We start from the raw sequence: 12,759 nt of genomic DNA, 5'->3' as shown, positions 1-12,759 counted from the left end.
CCCTCCATCGACTTGCAATTCCACAAAGTATGATCATACTCTAGTGTACATCACTTCGCGAGCGCCTCCCTCCATCGACTTGCAATTCCACAAAGTATGATCATACTCTAGTACATCGCTTCGCAAGCGCCGTGAGACCACACACTCTATACCCGTCGTCCATGTTACAAAGACCTGCCCATCTGTTACTAGCGCCACCGCCATCCTCCTCCTGCTAGCACCAGCGCTGGGCAGTGACGGGGATGGAAACGTGAGCGAGGAAGGTGAATAGCATCCAGCTTCTGCTGTGGCTGTTTTTTTTCGTCTGTCTCTTTCGCTCCATCAATTGGCCGCTTATGTACGCTCCACCTATGACCAAGCACCGAGCAGCAGAAGACGAGCGTACATACGCAGCAGCCGCGATCCTTCACTGAGATGGCCTAGGAGCTGACGTCAGCCAATATTGGCGTCCAAGATATATAGCACACGGTGTAGCATTGGGACTGCCCTAATACATTGTAGAGTGCCGCTTCAATGCACAGCATACATATCTCAAGTCATATGCCTGGAACTGGAAGAACACCTCATCTATAACCTTTTGGTCCAAGATCAGGTCGGAACCAGAACAAAGAGATGGGATGTCCTTAGCACGCTCGTCCATTGGCCACAAGGTGAAAAAGTTTTGGCGTTCGCATTTCCCTCCTTGAGCCAGCGCAAACACGATGTCATAGCGACACCAAAGCACAGAATAACCAGGTTGGCAATAGCAATCTGTACCAAGGATTGCCTGAACAGTCTGATAAAAAAAAGCTTCGATAAATTCGAGCAGCGATTCCTGGTATGGCAAAGCAAATCTTTACAAGTCATTACAAAGTAGAGAAAGAAGGAAGAAAGCTCACAGTTCTCGCCACACAAAATTCCTGAAGCTCTTACCGAGGACAACAAGGACATACTAGATTTGACCCATGGAGCCTGTGTCTACATATATTCTGAACATAATAAATTGGCAGTTCCCCTATAGACTGAATTTCACACGAGCTATCAATCCTTCTTCACTCGGTCCCTTGCTGCTTTCGCAGAGCTTGAGCGCTCGGCCTGCGAGAACATGATGAATACATGCATAACGGCGGTTACCATTGCCAATCCAGAAGCAAAGAGGATCACTCCTTTCCACGTCGACAAGAGCTGGGTCCACTGTAAGAATCTATGAGCACCATATAGGAGGAGACATGACCAAGACAGGACCACCTGAACCAACAGCAAGAACTCAAGTGAGACCAAGAAATAAGCTATTTGTATATGGTAATTTGAGTTCCCATTTTATTCTGAAAGAGCATGAGCATAATCTTAGAAGTTCTCATAGCAGAATAGTAGAAGAGCTGCACACATATGCAGATGTACCCACGTACCTATGGCATGCTAAGAATAAGAGAAAAATATTCTGTCATGTTGTAGTTGTGTGGGAAAAACGAATAATGTTGTCGTGGCGTGTCACATGATCGAATTGAGCATTTTCCCGCTTCTTTTTCTATTCAAAGGCACTATTCTAATTCTGTACATGTCAATAGTTTGATAATAAGTGTCACATTATCTTACAAGGTGCTAAAGGACCTTAAGGGCACATGTGACTGCATACTATTCTTGTTTCTTAACATCCACTCCGTCCATTCCATTCTAACTGTCCCTGCCCTTGCCCTTGGACTCTCCGTTTCAAAATAATTGTCCAGCAAGAATCGGTATGTTAATACAATGTTTACAACTTAAACCTACTTTAATGATTTAGAAGAGGCTTGGCTGCAGCATGGAATTTAACTGGGGTATGCATGATCGTGTTTAGTTAGCACTTCTTCAGATTTAATGTTTTCTTTGCATGCACGCTTGGTGGGCTGAGGGTTTTTCACATTGAAACAGAGGGAGTAATAATTGACGCAGATTTTTTATGTCAAAAGTTAATGATATTGCATAAAGTGGTGCCTTAGTTATGTTTTACCATCAAAGATTTCACTGGACGGCCAATTGGTATAATTTCCTCATCAAAAGTACCAGTTGCTATATGTTTGTCCAATAACGCGTCCTGTCACAGGGAAAAAAATTAGTAGCACATCAGCCAATTCTTGGTTTGTTCCAACAATAACACATTATATGATCATAGTTTCCTATAATTAATATTATTAGTTCCATACCTTTGCTACAAATATATCTTTGCACCATTTTGAAACATCCTCATCCGAGTTAGGCATATCACTCATTGAATGGCGTTTTATGCGGACATGAACCTATAATAACAGTGGAGCTGTAAATATGATTGAAATACCAAAGGTACCAAATCAAAATCTTCGAGCTAGAATCCGATGGGTTCTGAAAAACAACTCAGGTTTCTATGAATATATTTTTTTAATCATAAATATTTTCAAGAAATTTAATGGCTAGAGTTCACAGCTAGTAAATTTCTAGACTGCAGAAGTTAGAATACTTACAACTGATGATTGTCCCTGAAGAATACGCAGCATTGTTGGTTTAGGCGAATCTTCCGGAATAATCACTGTTGTATCGTAGATAGCTGGGACAAAGTCACGCATAATACTTACAGCTGATACAAATCCCTAAGATGTTCAAATGAAAAAGAGTTGTTAGAATAACGACACTTCTGGGATAAACTAAGTACATGGAGATAAATTTTGGAAAAAATGTACAAATGCACAGCATCAAACAACCAAATATTAGTTCTGACTAAGTGTTCATGTCGGTTTATTGTTACCATACTACAAGAAGTTAATTGTGCAAGACAACAGGTGGTTTGGCGGTAACAAATAACCACAAGTCAGTGTCCGTGTAGGTTGTTGTCTTTAGAGGTTTGACCACTGGAAGGGAAGGCGAGATTTTTTGCACCATACTACAAGGAGGCAATTGCGCAAAACAACAGGTTGTTTTGTGGATGCGGTGACAAATATTGAGTCGTTTTGACAATAAAACTGACCAGCTGAGTCCACCTGTCAGCACAGCCATGTTAATTAGTTGCCATGCGAGCAGGCCAATGTGCCAGCAAGGCAGGGCTGCGGCACGAGAGACAACCAGAGGAACAGATGAGGGCAACCACTGGGAGCTTGTCAGCAAGGCGACCCGCTATGCTCTGGTGGTCACCAGTGGTGAGCCCGGATCGCGTTGGTTGCTATCCCGTGTGGTTGCAGCAGCGTCAAATTAATAGAGGGAAACATCAATGGAGAAGAGAGCATTTTGGAGAAGAATTTTCCAGAGGCTCACTTGAGGTGGAGATCGAGAGGCGGCGGCAGTGGTCGGAGCTGGAGAAGGACATCCTAAATTTGGCGACAAACCAGCACAGTAGCCTCTAGTCAACCTTCCCGTTCGTTCACAACTATCCTCTGTCTAATCCCCTTACTAAGGGGGTGTTTGGTTCAGGGACTTTTTAGTCCCAGAGACTAGAAAAAGTCCCTAAAAAGTCCCTAGGAACCAAACGGGAGGGACTTTTTCTACAGGGACTAGAAAAAGACTCTACTAGAGAGTCTTTTTTGATTAGTCCCTGGGACTAGAAAAAGTCCTAGGACTTCTGAACCAAACACCCCCTAATTTAAATTTGGACCAGAGAATTGCTGCATCAAGGTCATCTTCTTTGTCTCTGACCACTGCCGCCATGATTCACGATCTCTAGCATGTCCTCAGACTCGTTCCTGCTTCCTGCATCTCCCTAAGGACCATGCACATCCTCTTGACCATGCGTGCATACTCTCGTGCAGGGAGCTGAGCCACCACAGTCCACCTATGTTGCCATCTGCCACTGTCCAGCCCTCACCCGACACAATCCCGCTCCTCCGCTTCCAAGTAAAACACATGAGTTTCTGGCAAACCAGGACTTTGCATGCACCAACCCCCCCTAATTCCATACTCCATTCCTCCTTTCCGATGTGGGTAGCCAAGCGCAGCCGACAAAGGCCATGGCTGCTGGTCCCAGCTCCCAATTGTGACCAGAGAATTGCCGAATCAAGGTCACTGCATGGCTGCTTCCAGTCACATCAGGAGAGATGAGAATGAGAATGAGATCGAGACAGTGGCATTGGCATGAGAGACAGAAAGAATAGGAGGACCTGACTTGTGGAGCCCATCAGCCCATGTCCACTTAAGCATGAGGCATGAGTAATTCGACGTGAGTGTCTAGGCTCTATCTGTCATTTTCACCGTGAAAGGTTTGGGTGTAGCACTACAGGCTACCTCAGAAGTCGTGGTTGTTTTTATAAAATATCCACAACCTGCCCATTTGTGTTAACACAGCCAAAAACCTGTGGTTTTGCGCAATCAACTCTGTTAAAAGAGAAGATAAATCTAAGAATTGTATACGTGTCACAACGAAGCATTAAAAAAGTTGTACAAAATGAGACCAAGTAAACAGAGAAAACTAAGGACAGATTTGACATCTGATGTGCAAAGTTAGTACTGCACAGAGTCCGATATTTCAGATTGGAAGAAAAAAAATTAAATACCTTTGTTCGTGGAATCAGCACATTCCTAGGCGCTGTCAAACCCTGTGAGACTGCATATTCTTGAGCTGCTAAAAGTTTTGCTGGAGTAAATCTTGTACCCTCAACAAAAAGGGCAAGCCAAAATGATCTGGGGAAGTCTTTCAACCTTTGAAGACCCGACTGCATTTAAGAGTGTAAATATCATTAATTTACTATGAACCGCAAGGCATTGTAGTATTAGGTAAGGTGGAAAATACTTTAAGTGTTTTTTCATCCTTTGCCCAGCTTCTCTCCAAAAAGAGGTATTCTGCAAACCACATGGACCAACCAATAACCTGCAATCGTTGATCAAGATAAGACACAATCAATAACTACTTTCTTCAGCTAAATGCATGTGCAGCCCATTCTAGATAATGCCTGTCGAAGTTTCCATAAAAAAAACTACACAGACCATAGAGATCATGCTTGTCTGATGCATAGAGGTATTATATCTGTGCCATGATATCCGGCTTTAGTTCTCCAGTGCTACGATTACGTGAGTATTCTTAGTTCCAGCAAAAAATAGCATCCATTCAATTATTTTAGCTCTGCTTTTTTTTTTCTTCAAATGTGGTAGTTCTGATTCCACAAGTTGAACCTAGACTATATTCTACAAGAATCAGTTAAGCTTAATAGCTTATAAACAGTTTAGTACTACTGTTATTACTATTAGACAGAAGTAGTGTCACCAAGGGCAACATATATGTTGTACAAATTAACTCTCAGTCTGTCAGACAACCCTTGGTTGCCAGTTATCACTGCATCGACTTGTGCCTGTTTGCTGACGCTCCAAAGTTTACTAAGAAACACCATATCTTATATCCAAACAATGTGGGTTGCTCTTCTTAGATACTATTTTTCGTTTGTATTTTAGCAGTGGGGATGGTCTCTTCTTAAGGTCTTAAATTCCACTTTGTGGAACCTAGCAGTAGGGATGACCTTTTAAAGGGCATCATTCTTCTTCACCACAAGGCCATTAAAATGATGGCCAAAAGGAAATACTAAATATAATAGTAGTGTACCATATAACTTTAGCACAATTCTCCATTTGAGTAATCTTATTTGATTAATTTCCCTTGCCTTAGTCTTATCAAGATCACTGAACTATGAGTAATGTAGAACCAAATGTGATGATAGAAATGTACGTGCTAACTTACTGGAAGGAACTTTGAGGATTTCTTCATTATAGCTATTGCGCTTCCAAGACATCCTGAACGCTGACCATCAAACACGGGCGACTCATCATAATGTACTTAACAGATTAATAATTAAAAACATAATGCTTAGCAAGTGATAAGAACCTGTGCTAAAATCCATCCAACCAGCCAATCAATGTCACTTCGATGATTGGATATGAGAAGGGCGTGCTCTTTGCCTAAAGAATTCTTCAGATAAGGTCGTATTCAAAACACATCCTTTTCTAAATATGGTCTAAGTGAATAATGAAATGATATCAGTTCCCAAATGGTAATATTGGCATTAACTCCTTACCCATTAGTTTCCAAGTTTCTGGATCCGCATACACCTGTACCTGCAAAATTTGCACGGACTAATATCAGGGAACTATAGTTGTGAAATCAATTACTATTTCAAAAAGGTCCAAACAACTTATGATCTGCAAACAAGCACTTGAAAATTCTGTTTACTCAACTTTCCACCGAAATTTAAGTACAAGAGCTTTTCGTACTGTGATTGAATTATCAAGGAGGCACACACTTGAATAAAAAAAACAGTGGCATTGGGTGAGTGTGTTTTGATCAGTGATTGTTGAAGTTAAGATCATACAGATAAGTTGCTTCCTGTTTAATGCAACAGTGAGGAAAACATCATAGTTTAAATAATTATCTTGTACTTCCACTGTGTCAACATATAAGGCGTTTTTGCAGTTCAATTTAAACCGCAAAAACGTCTTATATTTAGATACAGAGGGAGCAGCACCAGTTCAATTACATGCCACCATTGGGTCAAATTTGTACGGATTACTGCAATACAAGTTCTTGTCAAACGAAAACGTTGAAACGTTCACTCAGAGTATTAAAAAAAGGCACTACAACATCCCTAACCTGCTTATATACTGCACCCTTATCACTCTTTTCTTTTGAAATATATATTAGTGCTGCTATTCAGGTTGATTTGCAAACAAAAAATCAACAGTATAACTGAAAACATGACACAAAGCATCCTCAAATGACATCGCAAATTTCAGTTGACTCAACAAGATGGCTTGTCTATTCAGACTTTAACCACTTTGAAAAAGCATGTTGACTTTAATCATCTGGTATATGCTAACTGATGGTCTTGATTGTGATCAATCCAACCAACCCTCAGCATTGCCTTTTATCAAAAAGGCAATGCCCATCATCATGCCAGATTAAATTGTGGATCATCCAAAGGCATGCAATCTAACTTTATGCAAGTAATTAAGCAGCAAATTCACCCTAAGGTCGCTATCCATGTACCAACTTAAAAGATAAACAAGAGAGGCCTTGTAGCCCAAAATGAAGGATCGTGTGAATATACACTTTGATTTAACTTCAGATTTGACGTGTAAGTGGCGTATAAAGAAGAAAAGATGGTTGACTTTTTGCTTCAATATTATACATACCTTAATACCTGCCCACCAGTCCACAAGCCAGATCAGCTGAAGCCACAACAACTCGGCCAGGAATACGTTGATCTGCCGGTACAATCGCTTCGAGAATGGCCTTATCGTCAAGAACAATACGGCCTGCAACGTTATGCAAATATAGTAAGAGACCAGGAACGGCTTAACGGAAATTCCAGTGCCAATTAACAGATCAAAGTGCAAAATTTGCCAATTTTGAGACCGCAAATTGAACAATCTCCCAAACTAAGCAGCTGAACTCAAAATGATGGCATCAGATCGGACTGCGTAACACCAACAAAACATATTTGATCCGAGCAAGCGAAGAAGCAACGTGGGCACGCATGATGAAATCACCAACTCGAACCTACTAAAAGGAAAACATTTACGAGAGACAATTGAATCTCTGCTCGCGAACCTCTCCAGATCACCGCACAATCCCTAGAAAGGGGGCCACAGAGAATTACAGGAAACGATTGCCAGACCCGGGTCGCCCGAGGTTACCTGGACAGTGTTGACGACGAGGCCGGAGAGGAGGAAGAGGAGGCCGAGCGGGAGCAGGACGAGCACGAGGGGAATCGCCATGGCCGCCGCCGCGTCTCCTCTCTTGCCGCGGTGTCTCTGGATTACTGGAAAAGCGCGGGGGTTAAGTAGGAAAGATGGGTTCGTTTTCCGCTGCTTGCGGCCGGGCGATGGACACCAACACGGATTTTCATTTTCCTTAAGGGTCTAGATGAAATGCAACAGATTTCAAGCAACGGCGACACTTCACATGGTCCCACCTAGGCCCACAGTACTCACGGGCTCATCTCCCCGACACCATTCACAAGTCACAGGCCCCAGGGTCTCGTCGTTTCCTTCCACGAGCCTGTTGAATTGCAAAGTATTTTATCTCAAAAAGTAAAATGTCAGGGCAACTCCAACCGGCCCACGTAAACGGACATAGTTCTCGTTTAGAGCAACTTTAATTGGACGACCCAAATGAATGGTGATTTCGTCCGTTTTTTCTTCGTTTGGGTCTGTCGTTCGTCCGGCGTCCGCCCTGTTTTAGATATGGGTCGGCAACGCGCCCACTCATATGTGCCGGCGTGGCCGGCTGGCCGCCCTATTTTGCATTGATGAATTTGCATTTAAACATAGTCAAATAATATAGTTTGAACCAAATAAAATAGCATAGTTTTACAAGCCGAATAAAAATAAAAATGTCTCACATAGTTTTGCAAACGAATAAAAGAAGATACATTTATTGGTTGCCAACATGAGTGTGACGCCCACGATTCAATCGTACACTAATCATGCACGCAAACGTGTACGATCAAGATCAGGAACTCACGGAAAGATATCACAACACAACTCTAAAAACATAAATAAGTCATACAAGCATCATAATACAAGCCAGGGGCCTCGAGGGTTCGAATACAATTGCTCGATCATAGACGAGTCAGCGGAAGCAACAATATCTGAGTACAGACATAAGTTAAACAAGTTTGCCTTAAGAAGGCTAGCACAAAAATAGCAACGATCGAAAAGGCAAGGTCTCCTGCCTGGGACCTCCTAACTACTCCTCGAAGCCGAACTCCACGTAGAATCATCCTCGGGATCTCCAGCTTCTGGACTCCAACATCTGGTTGCGACAACCAAGCAGAATGCGAAGGGGGAAAAGAGGGAGAAAAGCAACCGTGAGTACTCATCCAAAGTACTCGCAAGCAAGGAGCTACACTACATATGCATGGGTATATGTGTAAAGGGCCATATCTGTGGACTGAACTGCAGAATACCAGAATAAGAGGGGGATAGCTAATCCTGTCGAAGACTACGCTTCTGGCCACCTCCATCTTGCAACATGTAGAAGAGAGTAGATGGTAAGTTCACCAAGTAGCATCGCATAGCATAATCCTACCCGGCGATCCCCTCCTCGTCGCCCTGTTAGAGAACGGTCACCGGGTTGTATCTGGCCCTTGGAAGGGTGTGTTTTATTAAGTATCCGGTTCTAGTTATCATAAAGTCAAGGTACAACTCCGTGTCGTCCTTTTACCGAGGGACACGGCTATTCGAATAGATAAATTCCCCTGCAGGGGTGCACCACATAACCCAACACGCTCGATCCCATTTGGCCGGACACACTTTTCTGGGTCATGCCCGGCCGTGGAAGATCAACACGTCGCAGCCCCACCTAGGCACAACAGAGAGGTCAGCACGTCGGTCTAAATCCTATGCGCGCAGGGGTCTGGGCCCATCGCCCATTGCACACCTGCACGTTGCGTACGCGGCCGGAGAGCAGACCTAGCAACCTCCATTTCAAAGTCACGTTACGCGGTCGAACCCGGCGCGCGCCGCTCAGTCGCTGACGTCACGAAGGCTTCGGCTGATACCACGACGCCGAGTGCCCATAACTGTTCCCGCGTAGTTGGTTAGTGCGTATAGACCAAATGGCCAGACTCAGATCAAATACCAAGAACTTGTTAGACGTGTTATTTTGATGTAGCCGCGGACGCCGACCAGGGCCAGGCCCACCTCTCTCCTAAGTGGACTCAACCTGCCCTGTCGCTCCGCCTCAAAGTAACAGTCAGGGGCCGTCGGGAACCCAGGCCCACCGCTACCAGGATGGAGCCACCTGCCCCTTCAGCCCCCATATCCGAACAGTATCATAAGTAATGTAATAGTATAAAGTATATAGCATATGCCCGTGATCACCTCCCGAAGTGATCACGGCCCAGTAGTATAGCATGGCAGACACACAAGAGTGTAGGGCCACTGATGGAACACTAGCAACCTATACTAAGCATTTAGGATTGCAGGTAAGGGTATCAACTGTAGCAATAATGACAAGCTATGCAGCAGAATAGGATTTAACCGAAAGCAGTAACATGCTTCATTACTCTAATGCAAGCAGTATAGAGAAGAATAGGCGATATCTGGTGATCAGGGGGGGGGGCTTGCCTGGTTGCTCTGGCAAGGAGGGGTCGTCAACACCATAGTCGAACGGGGCACCAGCAGCGGCGTCGGCCTCGTAGTCTACCGAAGAGAAGAGGGGGGATAAACAATGAATACAATGCAAACAGATGCATAGCGATGCATGACAAAGCAAACAACGGTGTTAGGTGTGCCCTAACGCGGTAAGAGGTGATACCGGCGAAGGGAGGAAACACCCGGGAAAGTATCCCCATCGTTTCGCGTTTTCGGACAAATGAACCAGAGTGGGAAAGTGGCGTGTTTGCTATGCTAGGGATGTGTGGCGGGCGAACGGGCTGCGAATTCGGATTCGTCTCGTCGTTCTGAGCAACTTTCATGTACAAAGTATTTTCATTCGAGCTACGGTTTATTTTATATGATTTTTTAAAGTTTTAAATCTTTTTCTAGAATTTAATTAATTAATTTAATTCAACCTTATCCAGAATAGTGTTTGCTGACATCAGCATGACGTCAGCAGTCAACAGGGCGTTGACTGGGTCAAACTGACGTGTGGGACCCACCTGTCATACTCTGATTAATTAACTAACAGTTAATTAGTGATTAGATTAATCTAATTATGATTAATTAAGTTAATTAATTAATTAATCAATATATTTTTTTAATTAATATTTTTTATTCTCTTTTTTAAAAACGTTCTGGGGGCTAGGCCCCACATGTCATTGGCCCGAGGCCATAGTGGGTTCGGTACTGCGGGCGCTGGGCGCAGCCCGAACGGGCGCATGCCCAGGGGTGCGGGGAAGGGCGGCGGAGGCTGCAACCCGCCCGGGTGCGGGACGAGGCCGTGGCCACGGCGGGGCTAGCGGTGGCCGGAGGCAGGAGGGGCTGCGGCGGCAGGAACGCAGCCGCGCGAGCGAACTGCGCGGGCGCGGAGCTGCTGCGGGGCGGCGCGGGCGAGACTCGGCGGCGGGGCGAGGTGGCTGGTGGCCAGGGGCGGAGTGGAGCAGCGGCGGGGTCGCGGGCGCGGCCTGGCGCTGCCGGGCGGAGGAGGACGCGGCCCGGCGTGGGCAGCGGTGGGGCGCTGGCGCCGGTGAAGCAAGATGCAAACGGCAAGGCGCGCGGTTGCAGGGCACGTGCGGGCATTGGGGGAAGAGGATAAGGAGGGGTTCCTCACGGGGGGTTGTAGGGTCAGGGGCAACGAGGGACGAGGAGGAGGTCGGGGACGACGGCGACGTGGAGGAGGCAGTCCGGTGAGGAGGGGCTTGACGAATCCGGCGAGGGCGGTGACGTGCGCGGTCGTCGGGGCTGAGGACGGGGACGACGAGGTCCAGCGGCGACGGGGTGGCGACGGCGAGCATGGGGCGTGGCGTCGGGGTGGCGACGGCGAGGCGCGCTCAGGATCAGGCCCCAATGCCCCGATCCGATCTGGATGGGGGGAGGGAGGCAGAGGAGGAGTGGGACGAGGGAGAGGGAGTGGGAGCGAGTGGGAGTAGTGGGGGGTTAGGGTTTCGGGCGAGAGGGGATAAGGTGAGTGTGTGGGGCGGTTGGGCCTTTGCCCAGTTGAGCTGGCAACTAGGCCACGGTTGGCCCAGTGGTTTGTGTGTTTTTTTCTTTTGCTTTATTTTATTTTATTTCTTTTAGTTATTTTCTTTTCTATTTTAAATCACTTTAAAATATTTAGGCAATTTCTAAATATGAGTTTTCTCCACAATAATTACCTAGGCATTTAACTGCACACTCCGAACATTTTTATTTTAATGTTTGAAAACTTTTGTTGTTTGCCATATTTTGAATTGATTTTTGAATCGGTTTTGAACTAACGAAAGATTAGCAACAGTAACGGAGGTGACGTGGCATCATTAGCAGAGTTTTACTGTCGCATAATTATCCGGGCGTCACAATTCTCCTCCACTACAAGAAATCTCGTCCCGAGATTTAGGAGGCGGAGTAAGGGGGAAGATCTGGTTACGAGATTCTAACGAGTCTTCTTGGTCTTGGTTACTCTTCTCGAAGTGGTCGATCCACTACGTTCATGTCTTCATTTCTCTACTTCAGGTCATCATCATGAAGTAGGCATCATTTCTTCGAGATCTTCATCGTACTTACGAAAAGGATAAAGGGCGGGTATTCCGGGAGAACGGACCTTTGTAAGGTTGACTATCTGGTCGATAACATTGGGGAAGGTGGCGGAAAGTAACTCTCGAATTGCAACTTAAGAAATTATCGAGAGCAAAGTAAGAAGGTACAAAAATAGAAGTTTCAAGCGCATAGGCAATCGTTCCTTGCCTAAAACGAAGTATTGGAGGGGTTTAGAGCAATGTGAATAAGCATTGCATCTGATACGAGTATAGATCACTAGGCAGGTGGCCCGTGAATTACATACAAAGTCAAGCGCGAGGAATAACTTTGACAACAAGGTGTACAGGAGAGTTAGGTTTTGATCCTATGGAACTGTGGGTTATGGGCCCACCATGTGGGTTAAAGTAAGAGGGGCAGCGACATCTTGTATGGTCATGATAGCAAGGCATGTCAGAGGGTAGCCTGCCAGTTATGATGGCAACAATGCTGGTACCAAGGGCGAGGGACGAAGAGAACCATTTTCCTGCTCGTTGAAACGAGGCGGACCAATAGGCAAAGTTCTCGTCCATCGGTGGTTACCGGAATGCTGTCAACAGTAGTAACAAGGTCTTACTGACAAGGTTGTACACCGAGGTGTTTACATAAGCAGGGAAATATTACTACTTATATCATATA

General features: G+C 45.3%; 1 protein-coding gene across 1 annotated transcript; it reads right to left on the bottom strand.

The window, feature by feature from the left end:
* Positions 1-776: 776 nt before the first annotated feature.
* LOC123119882 (1-acyl-sn-glycerol-3-phosphate acyltransferase PLS1) lies at positions 777-7,860 on the bottom strand. Its single transcript, XM_044539845.1, has 11 exons — positions 7,600-7,860; positions 7,096-7,218; positions 5,982-6,021; positions 5,792-5,865; positions 5,648-5,707; positions 4,709-4,786; positions 4,473-4,631; positions 2,457-2,582; positions 2,163-2,255; positions 1,970-2,053; positions 777-1,227 (listed from the first exon to the last, which is right to left on the bottom strand). The coding sequence occupies exons 1-11, from the start codon at positions 7,678-7,680 to the stop codon at positions 1,021-1,023; spliced, it is 1,125 nt and encodes a 374-aa protein (XP_044395780.1). The 5' UTR covers positions 7,681-7,860; the 3' UTR covers positions 777-1,020.
* Between the last annotated feature and the right edge of the window lie 4,899 nt (positions 7,861-12,759).

The sequence above is a fragment of the Triticum aestivum genome, chromosome 5D (genome assembly GCF_018294505.1).
Source record: "Triticum aestivum cultivar Chinese Spring chromosome 5D, IWGSC CS RefSeq v2.1, whole genome shotgun sequence".
Classification (NCBI taxonomy): Eukaryota; Viridiplantae; Streptophyta; class Magnoliopsida; order Poales; family Poaceae; genus Triticum; species Triticum aestivum.
This window is presented reverse-complemented; position numbering and strand designations above follow the sequence as displayed.

What these genes read in the sequence shown, in the direction of transcription:
- LOC123119882 (XM_044539845.1), bottom strand. Translation starts at nt 7,680, where the DNA reads ATGGCGATTCCCCTCGTGCTCGTCCTGCTCCCGCTCGGCCTCCTCTTC. An exon ending in TGCTGATTCCACGAACAAAG is followed by an intron (nt 2,583 to 4,472) that starts GTATTTAATTTT and finishes TGAACATCTTAG; the next exon opens with GGATTTGTATCAGCTGTAAG. An exon ending in TTCAGGGACAATCATCAGTT is followed by an intron (nt 2,256 to 2,456) that starts GTAAGTATTCTA and finishes CTGTTATTATAG; the next exon opens with GTTCATGTCCGCATAAAACG.